Raw genomic sequence first — 21,934 nt, forward strand, 5'->3', positions numbered from 1 at the left:
TGAAACTCATCAGTCTATTCTTGTTCTGAGAAATGAAGGCTATTCCATGCGAGAAATTGCCAAGAAACTGAAGATCTCGTACAACGCTGTGTACTACTCCCTTCACAGAACCAGAATAGAAAGAGGAGTGGGAGGCCCCGGTGCACAACTGAGCATGAAAATAGACACATTAGAGTGTCTAGTTTGAGAAACAGACGCCTCACAAGTCATCAACTGGCAGCTTCATTAAATAGTACCCACAAAACACCAGTCTCAACGTCAACAGTGGAGACCTCTACTGCTGTGTTCCAAAGTACGTTGTGTACCTCCAAAGTACGTTGTGTACCTTTTCTCGCTACAAAATGGGCGATATCACTACGCTGTTGTATTTCTTTGCCAGCTGAAGACAAAACAAGAGTAGAGTTTAAGACATGAGTCATCATACAAAGACAAAAGGCTGGAATTGCCCATCTCCATCAGCACAAACACATGCACGCACACACATGCAAACACAGAGGCATATGTGTGTGACAGTGCACAGCTACATGCTGGAATGCTCATATCAGACTGGAGCTGTTTTTATGTTCTAGACCCCAAACTGAGCATGAACTCCCACCACAAACATATATTATTCACTATGCATGAATTAGATGACAGCATGCAAACTACCCCAGAGTACAATCACTCTTTGTTTCTCAACAGCTAGGCCTACATTATGTTGTAGAATGTGCCTTGTCGTTAAACATAATGGAACATTATTTCACATGCTAAATAATACACTAAGGAGCGACACCAATCTCTAATCTATACAATGGCATTATTTGACTACAGTTTCATATCTGTTAACCTTATACTGCAGTGGGCTAAATCAGGGTCACACAGTGTTTCTTGGTAGTCAAATAAATCTACTGTGAAACAAAAGTACTCACCTTACACACATGGTTATGGGCTTACAAAAAGAAGACACCTGGACCATGTCAGATATAGAGTTGAATGTATAACATTTTTAGTTTGCAACTCAATATTACACTTTATATACATCACAGAAGACTGAAATATAACAACACTGTTTGATATAGAAACACAGGATTTGCGCCACAATTGTTTTGTTTTATTAATATGGAAATGATGAAAAATATGAATAACTGTAACGACGTTCGTCTGTTGAATGAAGAGAGGCAGACCGAAATGCAGCGTGTAGGTTACTCATGACTTTAATGAAATAACTGATATAAGAAAACAACAAACGAAACGTGAAACTAATTACAGCCTATCTGGTGACTACAACACAGAGACAGGAACAAACACCCACGAAATACAAAGCGAAACTGAGGCTGTCTAAATACGGTTCCCAATCAGAGACAACGACAAGCACCTGACTCTGATTGGGAATCGCCTCAGGCAGCCAAACCTATACCACACCCCTAATCAGCCGCGATCCCAAATAATACAAACCCCAATACGAAACACAACATATAAACCCATGTCACACCCTGGCCTACCCAAACATATAACAAAAACACAAAATACAATGACCAAGGCGTGACAATAACATTCCAACCATGAGGCCACTAGGTCATTTGACTGCAGGGATTTGTAAAACTACAGTTAAATGATGCATACTTACTACTACCCATACTATTAAATGGCTTCTACTATGACTGTTCTCAGAGTATGAGTCACTAGCAGTATTGCATTGGATGTGGTATATTCTTGTGCCGTGGATGACCCTTGACCTCTAACCTCTTGGCAGAAGCGGGTGGTGTATCCACCTTATGCAGACTCTGTCCAAATTTCTTTCTCCCGGGTACGGAAGGCAAAGTGAGTACCTGTGATGGGGAACAAAGCAGGATCATCTCTAAAAACTCAGAGCCGTAAAATGGAGGTACACACTAGAGAGCACTTAAACATAACTGTTCATATAAGTATATCTCTCAGAGGACAGAAAATAAGCATACGATGCTCCAAAAATGTATCACGTGATCTGTCTTCACACCATGTGAAGCATTTTGATGAAAATCTCTGTGTATGCTTATTACTGTTGCACATAGCTGTGGGGATGGGGGTCACCTCCCTGATGGAGCACTTGGGGGTGTGTTTGGTGTATTTCTGCTATACTAGGACACTCTAAATGGGCAAGAGGCCATAGGAATGCACACCTCTTTCATCACTTTCAACACATCATAATGTTGTTTAGGAGCCCAAACAAATAGGATAACAGACTGTGTTTGGTGTGCTGCTGATGTCCCTTTGACCAATTGAGGACAAATTAACCCTCTGCCGTATACCCAGATCCTATCACCCTGGCTGATCCAGTTAAAGTACAGTAAAGTGAACAAGCACAATTTGTATCCTTATTCTCTGTAACAGATTGCACAAAGAAAATGTATGGAAAGCTCCAATAGGCTACCTCAGTAAAACAGATCTGTGATCTCACTCACTCCAGGCCTCCTGAAAGGAGACAATGTTGACCCCACACATGGCCGTCACATCGACCATCTCACCAATCCTTTTGTGGAGTGCTATTATCCGGGTAGAGGGATGAACACCAGTGAAGGCTGCTGTGGGCAGGACGGCTCATAATAATGGCTGGAATGGAGTGAATGGAATAGTGTTTGATACCATTCCATTTACTCCATTCTGGCCTTCATTGATGAACACAGAGATCAGTCACCAAGCCCCATGCGTCTTCTCAACACTGCTCATAGTAAGGACTTCAAATTGCAATTGGGTAAATCCATTTCAATTCAATAACTTTTTGACAGCACCCAATTAGATTTGAACAAAACGTTCCATACATATTTTCCAATTGTAGAAGGGCTCAGAAAGTTACTTTTTGGACTGAATGCCAAATCATTCAAGAGAAAAAGGTGGTCAAAGTTGACCCACTATACGATGAAACATCCATGTCATCACTGGAAAAGATAAACGGTTGAGATTAAAATAATTAAAAAGTTTACAAACAGGGTTGTCAAAAATGTTAGGTCATGTTTTAGCTTAGACCCTATTTTACATCATCTGAGGTTTATGTGTTGTGACTGTCATCAGTTGAGACACAACGTGCGCTTGAATACAGGGTGGGTGTCATGTTTTGGCTGATAAATGTACTAAAATGGGAATATATTGAGATGTCAACTTTCAAATGGTACGACAAAGATGGTTAGAGGTCCACACATCAGAGGATGTTGACTTGAATGGGAATATCTGTTGTTTTAGATTATACTGTCAATCATCCATAAGAAACATGGCCATTAAGTTCAATATTCAAAGATGGTTGGACCGGTGGTAGTAATTAGAAGTTAAAATTTCTATTCAATTTTAATGGTGTACCAGCTAAATTGCAGTGGTCTGAAGGGATATGGTCTGTTCTCTGAATTCTATTTCTATGGTTGAAATGACACCCACCCTGTATTCAAGAGCATGTCGTGTCTCAACCGATGGCGGGCACAACACAAAAACCTCAGATGTGGAAAAGTTACAACATATGTGAATATGAACTAAATCTGAGTTAACGTGTTTTTAGATCATTTTCATTAAAGGTTTAAAATACACATTTTTATTTAAAATCATTTTTTCAATAAATAATCAAATAGTGTGACTAAACTGTAAGCTTTAAAATGATATCGAACTCAACCGTTTATATTTTCCAGCAATGAAGACATGCATGTCTCATGGTATGTTTTAGCATTCAGGTCATTTTAGCATTCAGAAAAATACTTTTCTGACCACTTTTTCTATGGGTAAACATAAAACATTTTGAGTAAATCAAAAGGGATGCTGTGAAAAAGTGATTGAATTTAAATGGATTTATTGTAACTTTACATGCACATATAACGAGAAGAACGAGAGAGTGCCATAGATGCAAACAATATTGCAGCAGGCTTTGGTTGGTAAAGAGATTGAACCTAAGTAGTCATTACTCTCTAATCTGAACCAGGACAGGGGCATCAGTGAGCAGAACGATGCGGTTCTGAATGAGGACGTTTCTCGGGGGCCTGACCTACTCCGGAGACGCATCAAGCAAGTACCCATGAAGCTCAAAGTCCCTCTCCAATGCAGCCTCCACCTCACATGTGTAACAGTATAATTTTAAACCATCCCCTCGCCCATACCCGGGCGCGAACCAGGGACCTTCTGCACACATCGACAACAGTCACCCTCGAAGCATCGTTACCCATCGCTCCACAAAAGCCGCGGCCCTTGCAGAGCAAGGGGAACTACTACTTCAAGGTCTCAGAGCAAGTGACGTAACCGATTGAAACGATATTTAGCGCACACCGCTAACTAAGCTAGCCGTTTCACATCCGTTACACATGCTGGGAGATCAAACTTCCTGCAAGAGATTGTCAAATGTGCTTTAAAGGTCAGCTAAACCTAATTATCCAGACAGAAGTGACTCTCATCTGGTTTCACAGACCCTCAGCAACACCTATATGAAATGCTGGTAAACCCTACAAACAAGTGCATCTTTGTGTGATTGTATTAACAGTTGAGTAATTAACAAAATACTACACAATTTTGATTGAACCATCCCTTTATTTAGCCATTGCTGCTAGGTGGCACCAGCCTGCCAGGCAGATAGTGTGTCGGTTGCTTAATGTCCATATATACTAAAGACTGAAGATTGCCCCTATGAAAGGTTCAATCATAGACATTAAAACCAGGGTTCAATACTGCCCCCATTTACAGGCGCTGTGACAGGGGTTGGTTGAAAGGACACTGTTTTGATCAAGTCCACTTGATTGTAAATAAATGACTCACTCTGCTGAACAGTAGACTCCAAACGAATAATTGAATATCAACATTTGAGACATCAACATTTTCATATATTTTTCACTTTATAACAGCAGTGTCAAAATGTGACTAAACCTCATGGATGAGAACATATTGTCCACATAGTTATGAAATGCAATCTACTGTATTTTCTATGGTCCCATGGCAACCTGGTATCATAGCATTTCATATTATTCTGTACATGTATCTGAAACATTCCATTTAGTATGATATGTTATGTTAGGTTTCGTACAGTATATATTTAGTCCCAGTATCCTTAGCTTAGCTCATCACTAAGCTAAGGATCCTGGGACTAATCACCTCCCTCTGCAACTGGATCCTGGACTTCCTGACGGGCCGCCCCCAGGTGTTACGGGTAGGTAACAACACATCTGCCACGCTGATCCTCAACACTGAAGTCCCTCAGGGGTGCATGCTCAGTCCCCTCTTGTAGTCTCTGTTCACCCACGACTGCATGGCCAGGCACGACTCCAACATGTCATTAAGTTTGCAGACGACACAACAGTGGTAGGCCTGATCACTGACAATAACGAGACAACCTATAGGGAGGAAGTAAGAGACCTGGCTGGGTGGTGCCAGAATAACAACCTATCCCTCAACGTAAGACAAAGGAGATGATTGTGGACTACAGGAAAGGAGGACCAAGCACGCCCCCATTCTCATCGACGGGGCTGCAGTGGAGCAGGTTGAGATCTTCAAGTTCCTTGGTGTCCACATCACCAACAAAATAACATGGTCCAAGCACACAAAGACAGTCATGAAGAGGGCCCGACAAAGCCTATTCCCCCTCAGGAAATGAAAAATATTTGGCATGGGTCCTCAGATTCTCAAAAGGTTCTACAGCTGCAACATCGAGAGCATCCTGACTGGTTGCATCACTGCCTGGTACAGCAACTGCTCAGCCTCCGACCGCAAGGCACTACAGAGGGCCGTGCGTTCGGCCCAGTACATTACTGGGGCTAAGCTGCCTGCTATCCATGACCTCTATACCAGGCGGTGTCAGAGGAAGGCCCTAAAAATTGTCAAAGACGCCAGCCATAGACTGTTCTCTCTGCTACCGCATGGCAAGCGGTACTGGAGCACCAAGACTAAGACCAAAAGGCTTCTTAATTGCTTTTACCCCCAAGCCATAAGCTTCCCGAACATCTAATCAAATGGCTAACTGGACTATTCATTGTGTCCGCAACCCCTCCACCCCAAACCCCTCTTTTACGCTGCTGCTACTCTGTTTATCGTCTATTACTTTAACTACTCCAACATGTACATATTTCCTCAATTAGCCCGACTAACCGGTGCAAACGCACATTGACTCTGTACCGGTATACATAGCCTCACTCCTGTTATTTTTTCTTTAGTTATCTATTGTTTTCCTAATACCTATTTTTTACTTAAATACTGCACTGTTGGTTAAGGGCTTGTAAGTAAGCATTTCACTGTAAGGTCTACTACACCTGTTGTATTTGGCGCATGTGACAAATAAACTTTGATTTGATTTGAATTTGTGATTACAATTCGTATGATATGTTACGAATTGCAAGTCGTACAATATGTTACAAATTGCCATTTGTAACATATGTCATGAATTTTCAAAATGTACAATATGTTACGAATTTGCAAAATGTATGATATGTTATGGATTTGCAAAATGTATGATGTGTTATAAATTCCAATTTGTTGTTGCTAAAGTTAGTTAGGTGGCTAATGCTATAAAGTTAGCTAGCTGGCTAAGGGTTAGCTAGGGTCGAGATTATGAGTTAGGTTAAAGGTTTAAGGTAAGAGGAAGAGTTAGCCAACATGCTAAGTAGTTGTAAAGTAGCTAAAAAGCAGTAAGTAGTTACAAAGTTGCTAATTTGCTAAAATGGTAAAGTTGTCCATGATTGGATTGGAACACACAACCTTTGAGTTGCTAGATGTACGTGTTAGGGTTAGGGGAAGGGTTAGCTCAAATTAAGGTTAGGTTTGGGGGAAGGGTTAGCTTCATGCTAAGTAGTTGCAAAGTAACTAAAAGTAGTACTCTAAGTTGTTGCAAATTAGCTAAAATGCTAAAGTTTTCCATGATAGGATTCAAACACACAACCATTGGATTGTTAGACGTTCACATTATACACCCACCCAGTGCTTAATGGTAAATTGGGAGGTGCTGGAACAAAAAGTGAGCCTGAGAAACCTGGGCCTGAACACATTAAAAAATGTAGATATATCCTTCTGCATACTGGCATAGAGCAGTAGAGTAGAGGTGCTTGCAGAAGTTGCACAAGTGAGGGAACATGTTTGTCCCGGGAAAATGTTAGCCTTTTATAACCGCATTTCATGCAATTCTACATAATTTTAGATTACTGAAAAAATATTTGGTTTGGGGTCTTTGCGCATGCGCTTTGTAAGCCTTTTGGAGCACATTCTTTTTTTAATTAAAAAAAAGTATACTTCTTAAAATTATGAACACAACAAATACAAAAAAACAGAAATAAACAAACAAGTGTACATAAACCTACCAGACAGAGAGGGGTATTACCTATCACGATTCATTTTCAATTTGTTAAATACTTTTATGGTGCGTATTGCTTTTTTGTTTTTACATTTACTGATAATTTCAAAATAATATTTAAATTCTATCTTAAATAATGTGAAAAGGGGTTTGTTCTCTGCCCACTTCATTTTATGGACAAAGAATCTTCCATGAAAGATTAACAAATTAACAATGAAAGTTAAATTAGGGTCCATATAATTTGGATCAAAATAAAACATAATATCAGAGTCTTTCAAATTAACATAAATAGTTGTTTCTTTTCAAATTAAATATTCTAACTCACACCAACATCTTCTGACATAAGAACAGTCCCAAAATAAATGGTCAAGAGTCTCTGGGTCACAATCACAAAATACACATTTGTTGTCAATAGCTATTTTAAATCTGTGTATAATAAAGGTCTTTACAGGGTAGATTCTATTAATGAGTTTGTATGATACTTCTTTCACCTTATTAGATATACAATATTTACCAATATTTACCAGATAACAACGAAACTTTGTTCCAGTTCACTTGTCCTAGGGCTGCATTCCAGTATATTTTAGCAGAGGGAATAGTAACATATTAAAATAGTGTCCTTATATACATGTTATTACATGTATAGTTTAAAATGTCAATTACTTCTAGTTGTATTGAGGCTACAAAATCCTCAACAGTTTCACTTGGAGTATATTATATTATGTTATATGTTATGTATATATGTTATGTTATATGTTATGTTATATATATATTATGTTATATTATCCTAAAAGAAGAATAACACCTTTAGGGACAGCTCTAACAACAATTTGATACTCCTCAGGAGTGAATGTAACATTGTGTGTTCTAAAAGATTCTGGATAATCATATAGTATTTTATGTCTTTATTATTCCAGATTGTATACATATGAGGGGAAAAAAAGTTTTTTTACATGAGGTTCCAAGTTAGAAGTACTTGTTTGTGAAAGTTTGCAAGCTTAATAGGGATTTTACCCATATCAAAGTTGCATTTGATTAAGAATTCTAGACCACCAATTTGTTGGAATATTAAATTAGGGATGATATTCCAGATGCAACCCATATTTCTTAAATAGTTTCCATTTAATCCTAAATATTATATTAGAGGTTTTAAAATCCAGAGCATTCAACCCTCCCTCACCTTGGGTGCTACATATGACCGCTTTTCTTAAATAATGAGGTTTTATTCCCCCATATCAAGTTAAATAATTTAGTATCAACCATTTTAGTTACTGACAGAGGAACATCCAAGTCAAGGGAGGTATAAACTCATCTGGACCTTCAGATTGTGATAAAAGTACTCGTCCAGATAAAGAAAAATCTCTTAATAACCAGGAGTTAAATCTCTTTCCAATTTTCTCTACAATAGGAGAGAATTTTAAGTTGTACCTTTCTTTCTGATCTTTGCTAAAACTGTAATACCAATATATGTGATCACATCTTTTACAGGGATATTACATACTGAGTTTAAGTCACACCTTTTCAACGCAAATCATTCACATTTCCTAGTATTCAGAGATAAACCTATACATGTGTGAAGGCATTAATATACTCAATAGCTTTCTTGACTTCATTATGATCTTTCCAAAAAAATGGTGGTGTCGTCAGCCAATTGCGAAATGACTGACAACACTGTCAGCCAATTCGATGTCTAGTTAGTCTCAACTAGTGAAAAGCCACTAAAGCCACCAATGGGAATGCGAGACTTTCTCAACTGACGGTATCCAACCACCATCGCCCGTTTGTCGTGTTGGTGCAATCATGTTCGTACTTTGACTTTAGCCCCGGCCCCAACTCGAATTTTCAAAAATAATCAGCGGCCATGACGCTTTCCCAGCGTTGGATCATTGTTTACATCACACGGAGAGAGAGTTACATTGTTTTATAAGATGGCATGAAAACGATTGTAATGTTTTTGCTACATTTGTGTATTTGTAAGAATGGAAAGCGAATTGTAAACATTATTATACAGTGCAATCTCATTGTAAATAATAATTTGTTATTTAACTGACTTGCCTAGTTAAATAAAGGTTAAATACATCTCTGGTTTCATCTACCTATGATGCACGTAGCATTTAGCGGCATCGGTAAATCATATTTTTACAATCGTAGCTATTTTAATGCATACTTGCGCTTAAAATTGTGTTTTTTGTATGGAATAAGACGTATGTTAAGTTGTGAGAAAGTAGCATGCTACAGTAGTTTATTTTCGGTTCCAGTGTTGGCACCGTTTTTTACAATAGTATCAGTCATGTATTAGCTAATAGATGTATTTTGTTAGCTAGTTTAATGGTGTAAAAATCGTGATATTTCCTTTGCATTTCAATCTACACAGTCATATGGGTCTGCAATATTAGGTAGGCTATTCAATTCCGTTGACATTCTGCAAGCACGAATACTTTACAATAATGGAAGATATGCATTGTGTTAATCTTACTACTGTCCATGTAGATTTTTTTTATTAAAATTTTTAAAAATGTAACCTTTATTTAACTAGACAAGTCAGTTAAGAACACATTCTTAGATCTGACATGCGTTAAAATTTTACACAACTTTACATGCATGCATGTGTGCGTGCTTTGCACAGATGAAAACCCTTCCATGATGACCCTCTTCCTGTATTAGTCATATAGGCCTATGGATTCTTTGTCCTATAGCTACATAACTAAAGCTAGTAGCTGTAGCCATGCTGCTGCTTGGCTATAGATTTGCTCTCATCGTGCTGAGAATGCTTAGTACTGTAGCTGTCACTTATGTATTCTCTGTATGTATTATGTATGAACCCTTGGACGTACAGGTACCTCCAGCATGCCCTCCTGCCTCACATTTGGCCCCTGTCCCTCATGATCTACCTCAAGTCCTCTTGTAATCCACCCCATTCTTCTGTCTGTGCCTTGGTAGGGCGAAGACCAGCAGAAGAGGGTGATGTCCTTCCTGCCTCGATAGCGCTGAGGTGATTTTTTCTATAATAAATTAGCTTAGAAATAGTCATTTAATATTTGTTAATGTTTGGATAACTATTAGTAGTTTAACTCTCTCTCCCTTCAATGCAGCTGGTGATTCCGGAGAGCTGGCAGGCAACTCAACAGGAAGCAGCAGCAGTGGATTGACCGGACGCTGTTTACCAATAGCTGCCTACGGAGCTCACAGTTCATCACTGTCCTTGCCCCTGTGGGCAAAAAACAGAAGAGGGCGATGTCCTTCTTGCCTCCAAGGCCTGCCTCAGAAAGTTCTGGGATGAGTTTTTCTATAATAAATGAGAAGCTTAGAAATGGTAATTGAATAGTTGTTGGGTCGACTATTAGTATAGTAGTATAGTATAGTAGTATAGTAGTAGCATAACACTCTCTCCCTCTCTCTCTCAGCGCTTGCCGCCAACTCTCAACAAGCATCAGCAGCGGTGGATTGGCCGGACGCTGTTTACCAGGAGCAGCATGGGGAGTTCATAATTCATCACAGACTTGCTTGAGACACCAGACTAACGACGGTCCAGTGTTTGCTTGTCTAACCCATGCTGACAAGAGACATTTAAGTGTGACATTTTGTAACTAATCAGCATTTCACTCAAATATGTGGGATGCATATGCAATGCTTAAAATTGTCTACTACAAATGGACAGTTATACAGACACTCCTGTTATGTCTATGGCTTCCTCTAACTTCGAAATGTTAATTGTAAACTGAAAATAACTATGTTTTAAGTTCTGCTGAGTGGAAGATTGTAGAACAGTGGCTGGCGGAGGAGATGAGAGACGCTAAGGGGTGAGGTGCTGAAGGAAACTGAGCCACTCGTAGGCTAGTCGTGAAACAATCCTTTTGTATATACACTGAACAAAAAATATAAACGCAGCATGTAAAGTGTTGGTCCCATGTTTCATGAGCTTAAATAAAAAATCCCAGAAATGTTCCATACACACAAAAACATATTTCTCTCAAATTTTGTACACAAATTTGTTTACATCCATTTTAGTGAGTATTTCTCCTTTGCCAAGATAATCCAGCCACCTGACTGGTGTGGCATATCAAGAAGCTGAGGACTATTTCTGTCTGTAATAAAAGCCCTTTTGTGGGGTAAAAGCTCATTATGATTGGCTGTGCCTGGCTCCCCAGGCCCACCCATGGCTGCACCCCTGTCCAGTCGTGAAATCTATAGATTGGAACCTGATGAATTTATTGAATTGATATTTCCTGATATGAACTGTAACTCAGTACAATCTTTGGAATTGTTGTATGTTGCGTTTAGATTTTTTGTTACGGTTTTCTTCCGTCGAAGGAGAGTCGGACCAAAATGCAGCGTGGTATTTTTGATACATGTTTAATGACGACGAAAAAACAGACAATACAAAAACAACAAACGTAACGAGAAAACCTATACAGCCTATTTTTTATATTTTTTATTAAAAATAATGTATTATCTTCAATACCATTCATTCTTTACAACTCATAATTTTCATACATACTCAAATAATGGTATTTTAATTAAACTAATTTAACTAAACATAAACCCCAAACAAACCCTCAGGGGAGCATCTTCCCTCCCCGTCACCCTACAAAATACCTTTCCCTATCTCCCCATCCCTAATCTATCCCCTTACAAATCTAAATGACGCCCAGCCCTAAACCCCCCTTCCACCTCTACCGAGCAGCATGCTGCCCCCACTTCCTCTCATCCCTCTTCATCCTCCCCCTCAAATCTCCTTCCACCCTCCTCACTATCCCTTCCACCCCCCCCAATCTCTCCCTGTCTTCACCATGTTCTGCCTGGCTTCCCACAGCCCCCGTTTAAAGAGACTCATGAGAAGCCAGAGCAGAAACCTGTCCCTATCCGTCCCTCTCGCTCTCCCTACACCTCTCTCTAACCTGGCCCACGTCAATAAAAAATCCCCCTTACCAAACCTAACAACACCGTGCCCTAGCCCATACTACTCCGGCAAAGGCACAGTCCCAAAAGACATGGCGCACAGTCTCCTCCCTGCCACAAGAGGATCTTGGACAGGTGGGGGATTGCACCAAACTATACAGGTACATGATGGAACGTACCGGCAAGCACTTATGGAGGCTCAACCAATTCAGGTCCTTGAGCCTGTTGTCCAGACCCCGCGCCTGCACTCCTTCCCAGACCACTTTCCTAGATGCCCACTACAGGCGCTGGACTCCCTGCCTTTCTGACCTCCTTGTACAGATGCCTGTGATCTAAACCTACTTGGGCAACCTCTGGGTGCGCATGCAGCCACTTTGGTCAGTGCCACGGCAGCTGTTCCGCCGAGGACCCGTGTTAGACCACACCATTACGCTTCTCGCCTGATACGAGAAGAACACCCGCAGGAGGTAACCGGACGGGTGTATCACTGGCTGAGCAAGCTCTGTTAACAAGAAAGAAACAAAAATTGTGTCCAGCTTGAGGGGGAAATGTGGTACCCCCCTACCTCCCTCCCCGATGGGACAGATCATGCGTGCCCTGGCGCCCCACTCGCACCTGCCACTCCACATAAACTGAAACACAAGCCTCACTAGAGGCCTCCTCAGACAAGCCGGCAATGGGTAGATGTATGCCAAATACAAAAGAGACGGCAACACATCCACCTTTAGGACCAGGACTTTGCCCATAAAAGACAAATACCTAGCCTTCCACATTGCTAGCTTCCTCTGTACCACTGCGATACGCATGTTCCAGTTTAGCGTCGCTGAGCCGGAGGTCTCAAAATGGACCCTGAGAATCCTCAGGGCCCCCTCACAGAGAGATAACCCCCCAGGCACATCCGTTCTACCGCGCCATCTTCCGAAAAACTTTACAGAAGACTTTGCATGGTTCAGAACTGCTCCCGACGCTCGGGTGAAATCCCCAAAGATGGCAAGGGACCTTGTCAGGCACAAGTCCTTGCACAGCAGCAAGGAAGTGTCGTCTGCGTACTGCGTCATCTTAACACGCAGCCCACCACTTCCAGGGATCAACAAGCCTTCCACCTCTGTGTCTGCCCTAATGGCAGCCCCCAGAGGCTCCATGTACAGAACGAAGAGGAGAGCCGAGAGTGGGCACCCCTGCCTGACCCCAGACGAGAGGTCAAAAACGTCACCCAAGTGACTATTTACACTAACTCGGCACCCCGCTCCGACATATAATGTACGAATCCATCCGAAGAACTTCTCCCTAAATCCTAATCGACCTAACACTCTGAATAAAAAGGATCTATTCACGCGATCAAAGGCTTTCGACTGATCTAGCGCTGCTACCATTAAAGGCAGTCCTCTATCTTCAACCCAAGCGATGGAGTCCCTGATTAACTGTAGGTTCCATCTAATAGAGCGGCCCTCTACCCCGCACGTCTGATCCTCATGGACGACGTAGGGAAGGGCTGTGCGCAACCGGCCTGCTAAAACCTTTGCAAGTAGCTTGTAATCTACACACAGCATGGTCAACGGCCGCCAGTTGCCAAGGTCTGTTACTTCCCCCTTCTTATATAAAAGTGACAGCACACCAACAGCCATTGATCCCCCCGGGACCCCCGTCTCAAGGATGGCCTTCAAGACTTCGAAGACCACTGGTCCAAGTATACCCCAAAACTTGAGATAAAACTCAGCCAGGCAAGCCCATCCATCCCAGGCACCTTCCCTTTTCCCATCCTCCTAAGAGCGCTCTCAACCTCTTCTAGTGAAATCTGGGCCTCCATCACTTCTCTAATGTCCTCCGGCAACCGCCTGGACAAGTGTTCTAAAAACACATTTCCTTGCTCTACATCTATTTCCCTTTCCTTAAATAAACCTTGGAAATGATCAGTTGTCACCCTGACCATATCCTCTGGTTCTCTAACTATACTACCATTTTCTTCCCTAACGCCATGCATTACCTTCCTACTCTGTCTGGCCCTAACCGACTTAAAGAACATAGCAGAACAAGTCTCATTATGTTCTAGAAAGCCACTATGCGCACGCTCCAGGAAAGCTCGAGCCTTCCGCTCCTGCAACTCCCTGAGCTGCGCCTTTAGGGTTGCGGATCTCTCCCAGTCAAACGACCCGCCGAGGTTGCCTGCCTCGTACTCGAGTTCAATTAACCTTTGGATACGATCCACCTCCCTCCTCTCCTCCCTTTTTTTCCTCTTGCAATACCCTATTATAAAAGCCCTAATCCTCACCTTAACTAATTCCCACCACTCTAACACCCCCTCGCACATGGACCGGAGGCCTTCAAGCCTCCAAAAGAAACCATAAAACCCGTCAACAAAAGCCTGCTCCTCCAGGACATCCCGATTTAACTTCCAGTACCCCCTACCAAAGAGGCAGACTGGCGACCCCACCTGCAGGAGCACCCCGTCGTGATCCGAAAAGAAAACAGGCAACAGCCGCCCAGACAACTTACCCAAAGACCTGGGTACAAAAATATAGTCGAGCCTCCGCTCAACCCCCCTGGAGTTGCGCCATGTAGGACCGGCCATTTTCGGAGTAGTGTGCAGACCACCATCTACCAGACCATGGCAAGCCATTAGCCCGGCAATGGCACCTGCACTGCTATCCCCCCCATTCCTAAATCTGTATTAAAATCCCCCCCTATCACTAATTTCCTATTTGTGACACACAGGGGAGTCAGACAGTCCACCATCTCCCTCCTGTCTGCCACCACCTGTGGCCCATACACCACCACTAATCTAAATTTACAATCCCTTATCGTGACATCCACCCCTATAACCCTCCCCTGCATTACCACAAAAGAATCCTCCACTTTTACCTCCCTGTGCCCACACAAAATCCCTACCCCCGATGAGTGCACCCCCCCCAATACCCCAAACCGACTCCCCCTTGTCCCACTCCCTCTTAAACCTACTAACATCCCCTCCATCCCTCAGGTGAACCTCCTGTAAAAAAACAAAATCAAACCCCACACCCTCCAAATAACTAAAAACCGCCCTCCTCTTAACAAAATCCCTTAAACCCCTTACATTTAAACTAACAAGTAAAATTAGACCCCATGAAAAAATAAAATAAAAACATGTAATACACTCAAATTCTAAACCCAGACAGAAAAAAACAAAAACGGGAGACTCACCCGATGCTCCCCTGCTCCATATCTACCGGTGAGAACACCATCCATCCCGACATCCCCCCCTCTTCCTCCATCTCACCAACCCAGGATGCAGGAATAGTGTTTGGCTCCGGGGTGCCCTGCACCCTGGGTCTACCCCCACAATCCTCCCCCTCCCCAGTGCTGCAGCTGGATTGGAAAAAAATCAGGGAGGCTGAGTCCCCAAACAAAAAACTCCCCACCTCCTCCTGTACCCAGTCCTGAGTCTTGTTAGGTGTGTCCCCACCCAACAGAAGTTGAGGGCCTGGGGAAACCAGCAGCAACCCAGAGGTTTCTCCCACCCCCATCACTCTCTTGGCCATCCCTTCCCTCTCACTGTCGGCCAATCGCACCCTCCTCTTCATTCTCTTCTTTGGTGATGGCGGCAGTGGAGAGATACCACCCTCCCCCCCGCCAGCTCCTCCACCATACCCCTCATCTCTTCCACCAGGGCACATTCCCCCCAGTCCACTTGCTCTTCCACCGTCTCCTTCTCCAACACTCCTCCCTCGCTTTCTTCTCTCTCATGCTCCTCCACTCGGTTGCCTTCTTCCGCCGCTTTTCCTGGTTCTCCTACTCCCGTGCCTTCCGTTTCCTTCTCTCTTCCATCCGCCGCTTCTTGCTCCTCCTCCTTCCTTGCGGCCTTCCCCTCTGGACCTGTACTCTGGTCATGAGGTGTGCTTCCTTCCCCTCCTCTTCTTCCCCCATCCCCCGCTCCTGCTCCCCCCCCAGCCGCAGACGCATATGACCTCTGACGAGCCGGGCACCCCGCCACAGGTGTGCTGACGAGCCACACCCGTGGCACGCCTTAGGCTTGTCACAATCCCTCGCCTCGTGTTCCTCAGATCCACAAAATCTGCATTTTCTTGTGCTGCACGAGGCGAATATGTGTCCGTAGGCCATACAGCGCCTGCAAAATGGGGGCTGACGTGCATAAAACAACGTCCCCCTGTCAGCCCCTAGGGAGAACATAGCAGGAGGATGGAGGTAGCCACCATGTCCCTTTGGGTCCTCTCTGAGGAGGGCCTGGAAGCCTCTCCTCCCATTCCAAACACAAAGACAGGAACAATCACCCACAAAACACTCAAAGAATATGGCTGCCTAAATATGGCTCCCAATCAGAGACAACGATAATCACCTGCCTCTGATTGAGAACCAATTCAGACAGCCATAGACTATGCTAGACAACCCTACTATGCCACAATCCCGATACCTACTAAAACCCCAATACAAAACACCCCACATAAATAAACCCATGTCACACCCTGGCCTGACCAAAAATATTAAAGAAAACACAAAATACTAAGACCAGGGCGTGACATTTTTGTTCAATATTGTTCACAGTTCAACTTGTTCCCCTCTACCAAGACAGTGTAGAGGCTTGTGTGTTTGGAGGACCCTCTGAGCTATATTGTCTAGACTCTATGACAAACTGCTCTGAGGTGACTCCCCAGCCTGACATCAGTTATTTTTTCAATGTGGGTCTAACCAATGCTAACAATTATGTATTCCAAAGGAACAGACATTTGGACATTGCTGAAATGTGTTTTAAGTTTGACATTTGTTACTAATTTGTAGTTCACTCAAATGTGGGGTGTGAATATAAGCATTGCTTACAATTGTCTTCTACAAAGGGACAGTTATACAGACTCTCCTGTCATTTCTATGGTCCCCTCTTCAAAACATTAATTGTTTTAAGTGCAAAATATATGAGTACAAGAGACACGGTAAAGGTTTATTTTACTTGATTATACATTCAAAATGGGAAAGGGATATGTTTAAAGAATATGTAAAAATCCCCTCTAAATGAAAATAAATACATATACGAATTTGTGTGAGGCAGGGGCAATAGGGAGGGGGTGGGAAAGGGATTTATCAACAATGTATGAAATTGTAGAAAAAAGTCATGAGTTGAGTAGAATACTAGACATCTCATTTTCTGTCTACTACAAAGGGACGGTTTAAACTTTAACTTGTATGTATTGTAATTTAGTCCATCTTCTATCACCTTAACTTGCACAGTAGGTATACAGGGGACATACAGACAGTGGAGCAATTGTGCTGTGATTGTTTGGGGCACACGCTATCCTGTCATTTCTTTCACTGTGTTGTTTTCCACATTTTGTACAGGTGTGGCAAGCTTCTTTTCAACAGGAGCCATTTACTTTCCAATTTGTGTTTTCCGGTGATTGTATTTCAAATATTGGGAAAGGCCTGTTTAAGCTACGTTCTGTTCACTGAACAATTTTCTGCACGTTCCCAGCTGTAGGCGATTGTGATTGGGCTACACACAATCAACAGCGAGGCAAAAATATAAAATAAGCTATTGATCCTCTGTGGCTAAATTATAGGCCTACTCGTGGAGTAGTCTTCTGAATTATTTCACTTATTTTTGAACAGGTAGCAGTAATTCTATAACTTTGGCAAAAGTGTTTAAATGTATCAGGGGTGCTGAGATACATCCAGCTCCCTTCCCGCGGCTATGATTCTATAAGGAAATAAATTATGAACTGTAATGCTGGAGAGATGAGAGTTGCAGGCTCATGTTCATCAGAGCAGAGAGAGGGACAGAGATCATAAAAAGTTATGTGAGAGATACAGGTGTGCTTCCCTCTCTCACCGCAGCAAAGGCCACGCATTGGTCTATAGGCTACATATTTCGCAAACAATAAACCCTGTGCCGGCCCGACTCAAATCAATTAGTGGAATATCAGACACTTTTTCACATTACGTTTTTAAGGGGCAGGAGAATTACGGAGGAGGCAACTTGAATGAACTCTGATCGCTTTTATTATAATTTTTACATTGCAAACTGACAATTATTTTTTATGGCAATAGAGATACCAGGTCTTGACAAATGGGTTTACGGAATGAAACAGTCCAAAATGGAGATGTGCAGGATCCTGTTCTGGCAGGATCCGTCTCAAATTATGCTCTGCGCTCACCCATCCACCCCAACCAACCACTCTCCTTTTGTTTTTGCCTTAAGTAACCTTCTGTCTCATGTAACCGTACCAAACTTTACATATCATACTAATTTGCATGCCCCGGATTTACTTTTACTATGTTACGTCTAGTCTATGAGACCAGGCTCAGCATAGAGACAAGGAGTGCAGAATTCAACAACAACTCACTTGGTTTCTTTTCCAAACAAGATTTGTTTCACTTCTTTCAATTCCTCATCTGGAATATGTGTCTCCAGTATCTTCTCCAAAGATTCAAACTCAGACCCCGGCATTGTGAGGCTCCTTCTGTACAAGTTCCACTGTCCAAACCTTGTGCTTCTGTTAGTGAACCCGATAGCCCAGTAAGCCCACCCCGTCGTCTATTGGGCAAAATAAACATAGTCATATTTTTACTTTTGTTATGCAACCTGTCTGATTCTATCACGTTTCTCTGTCATATATCAACGTGAAGATGATGAGTCACGCTTTACACTGACTACAGTTAGGAAGTCTATGACAGGTCAGGTACAGTATAGACAAAGCTTGTATTGTATAGAAAACTATGTGGTATAACACTAGGCACCGTATCTACAAATATATATGCTACCTTTACTAGTTGTTCAACAATTGTTCTATTTTATTTTAACTTCATTAATTGTTGTGAATACATGGATAAGTAGATTTATGCATTTAATAAGTGGTCCATATAGCCTAACTCTCACACATAGTCCTATATGAGTACAAAACGTTTCTGGACCTATACCAGCCTCTAGTATGCACAGCAGACATGCAACATTCTTACATTACCCGTTGGGATATGTTGGAATGTTAATTTATCAACCTAAATGTACCTTTGTTAAAAAAGAATCGGAGTGAATAGTACCACAGCACCAACACATTTACTGTATTAGTATGTGGATCACATCGTTTTATTCATGCATGTCCATCACCATCATTTTCACCTTTCTTCCTCTCCTCTCATCATAGTCAAAGTTTTCCAGAATGGCTCTTCTTGTTTCCAGCGGTGGCCTTGCTCCAGGTCTGGTTAACAGAGCCTTTCCTTGACGGAACAGCCTTTCTGTCCCGCTCCTTACAGGGGTTGGACAGCTTCTTTAGGACCTCTGAGGTAGAACAATTGTGCAACAGTAACACGGGTGTAGACAGTACATACAAACATACATATTAGCCACCCCTTTTCATAGTCTTAAATCAGACTTGATGTGGGTTTGCTCAAGGCAAGGGCGGTGCACATGTACAGTAACTAGGCAAGAGAGTCATTTGGCATTACCTGCTAACTCAGGATGGCTCTTGTCCAGGTCATTTAAGAGTGGCACATACTTCTGCCCTTCAGTCCCGTCACCTTCTGGGTGCAAAATATGAAGTGAATTAAAGTTAATCAGTTTCATTACTGTAAAATATCTTTAGTAATAATAACATTTATTGCAGCCATGTTAACAACCTATCTATAACATATTAGTAGGCATAGTAATAGTGTTTGGCAAGCAATGTGAGAAACCAAACTTTCATCCCATGGGATTTTTAATATGGACATGTGAAGCCTAGTGCCTTCATCATATTTTGAGAGACTCACTGCAGATGCGTATGAGAACGTAGCTGTGCCTCTTCTTCATCAGACTGCTGGCCTGCTCCATGCTCTCCTCCTTGTCACTCAGGTTCACCAGCTCCCCTGTCCTGTCCATCAGGTCCACACAGTCTGCAGAGTACATCTTCAATGCGACCTTTACACTGGGCTCTCTCGGTCTATTACATATTCACTTATGACATTTACTCAGTCAGGAAACAATCTGTCAGAGTTATATAAACTCAGCAAAAAAAAGAAACGTCCTCTCACTGTCAACTGCGTTTATTTTCAGCAAACTTAATGTGTAAATATTTGTATGAACATAACAAGATTCAACAACTGAGACATAAACTGAACAAATTCCATAGACATGTGACTAACAGAAATTGAATAATGTAATAATAATTGTTCAGAGACACATCTGCAGTCTTCATGCCTCCTTGCAGCATACCTAAGGCACGCTCACACAGATGAGCAGGGACCCTGGACATCTTTCTTTTGGTGTTTTTTAGAGTCAGTAGAAAGGCCTCTTTAATGTCCTAAGTTTTCATAACTGTGACCTTAATTGCCTACCATCTGTAAGCTATTAGTGTCTTAATGACCGTTCCACAGGTGCATGTTCATTAATTGTTTATGGTTCATTGAACAAGCATGGGAAACAGTGTTTAAACCCTTTACAATGAAGATCTGTGAAGTTATTTGGAATTTTACAAATTATGTTTGTAAGACAGGTTCCTGAAAAAGGGCCGTTTATTTTTTTGCTGAGTTTACATTAAACCTCACACTGCAATGTACGCTTTAATGTATATCCAGTACTGTTTGTATCACTCTTTCATACTGTAACCACACTATCAGGTTGAATTAGGAATGTGATATTTGATGAAACACATCAGAAGTTGAACAGTAAATAATTGTTCTCTACGGGAGAAGTACAGGACAGTACCTTGAGGATCCAGATCACACCTCTCCTTCAAACTGTGGATGAAGTTTATCATCCTGCAGTTCAGGTTAAACAATTCTGTTTGGGCCTCTTTCAAAGTAATAAAAGAGAAGTATTTTTGTACACGTCCTCTATCTATAACCCCATACTTCATTAAAGTAACCTGATTGTCACATCTAAATCCCCACAATGATTTTCTTAAAGTTTTTATTCTCATATGATCCGTTTATATCAACAAAGCTCTCCATTACCGTACGTCGGACATTTCATTATAGGTCAGCTGTTGACCTCCACAGAGATGATGGAATTATGCTCAGTCAAATCATGATGATGATATAGCGCCATCTTTTACTTACCTCCAAACTGCACTGTGACAAACATTTCTCCTTCTCTCTATACAAAATGCTTCAGACCAGACCTCTATAGCCCCCTCCTGTAATGTTGCTACAAGCAGCTGAAGCACTCGCCTCTTCCATAGAGCCAAAAGAAGTAATGAGTTTGGGCTAAGCACACAGTGCCACAATAGGGGGTGTTAAATCAATGTTGTTGACTACAATCACACTTAGTGACAAAGCTTTGGCACTGAGGGATTGGCCATTGTGAATGGCTTCTGCAGTTGCTCTGAGCAAACCAACAGTTGACAGGGTAAATATTCTGTTTGGAATTTTAACCAGACATGTAAACAGTTTTGAACTGTTGCAGGGACCTCACATTCCCCCATGGTGTCGATAACCCCTCTGACACCCACTCTTCTCTCTTCTCCTTTCAAAAGATGAGATGACAGGAAGCCTTTTATGTGAAGGGACTGTTTTTGTTTGTATCCATGGAGTCAATATACAGACAGAGTTTTTACTGCTACTTGTTTAACACTGTGGTCTAACAGCTATACTGTGGGGGATGACTTATTGTCAGCCGACCACTAACTGGAATTGAAAACAAGACTGTGTATGACCTATAGAAGCAATGCTACACTACTATCTCGCGAATTGGCAAGCCAGTTGTTACCACAAGCCTCATCACAACAACTCTAAGAGAGCAATATCGAACAGTGAGTTCATACATGTTCATACGTTTTCTTATATCAACAGTGGAGGTTAGTACAGTAACACTGGAATAAA

General features: G+C 42.0%; 1 protein-coding gene and 1 pseudogene across 4 annotated transcripts; both read right to left on the minus strand.

Moving 5' to 3' along the window:
- Positions 1 to 274: 274 nt before the first annotated feature.
- On the minus strand, positions 275 to 18,587 carry LOC127907070 (beta-ureidopropionase-like; annotated as a pseudogene).
- Positions 18,117 to 21,325, minus strand: LOC118393070 (uncharacterized protein C22orf15-like). Of its 4 annotated transcripts, XM_035785325.2 has the most exons (6): positions 21,173 to 21,321; positions 20,820 to 20,906; positions 19,886 to 20,008; positions 19,583 to 19,657; positions 19,257 to 19,415; positions 18,117 to 18,674 (listed from the first exon to the last, which is right to left on the minus strand). In XM_035785325.2, exons 1-5 carry the CDS (start codon positions 21,195 to 21,197, stop codon positions 19,282 to 19,284), a joined length of 444 nt encoding a protein of 147 aa, XP_035641218.1. In that variant the 5' UTR covers positions 21,198 to 21,321; the 3' UTR covers positions 18,117 to 18,674; positions 19,257 to 19,281. The 4 variants fall into 4 exon arrangements, with proteins under 4 accessions (XP_035641218.1, XP_035641219.1, XP_035641217.1 ...); XM_035785326.2 differs by having other exon boundaries at positions 18,117 to 19,415; positions 19,583 to 19,654; positions 21,173 to 21,325; XM_035785324.2 differs by having other exon boundaries at positions 18,117 to 19,415.
- Between the last annotated feature and the right edge of the window lie 609 nt (positions 21,326 to 21,934).

This window comes from Oncorhynchus keta, chromosome 14, assembly GCF_023373465.1.
Source record: "Oncorhynchus keta strain PuntledgeMale-10-30-2019 chromosome 14, Oket_V2, whole genome shotgun sequence".
In the NCBI taxonomy this organism is placed as follows: domain Eukaryota; kingdom Metazoa; phylum Chordata; class Actinopteri; order Salmoniformes; family Salmonidae; genus Oncorhynchus; species Oncorhynchus keta.

Excerpts from the sequence above, each read along its gene's own strand:
- LOC118393070 (XM_035785325.2), bottom strand. The coding sequence starts at position 21,197 with ATGTTTGTCACAGTGCAGTTTGGAG. Across the intron at positions 19,658-19,885 it reads CGTTCTCATACGCATCTGCA|AAGGTGACGGGACTGAAGGG; the intron begins GTGAGTCTCTCA and ends TTTTGCACCCAG. Across the intron at positions 19,416-19,582 it reads GAGCCATCCTGAGTTAGCAG|AGGTCCTAAAGAAGCTGTCC; the intron begins GTAATGCCAAAT and ends GTTCTACCTCAG.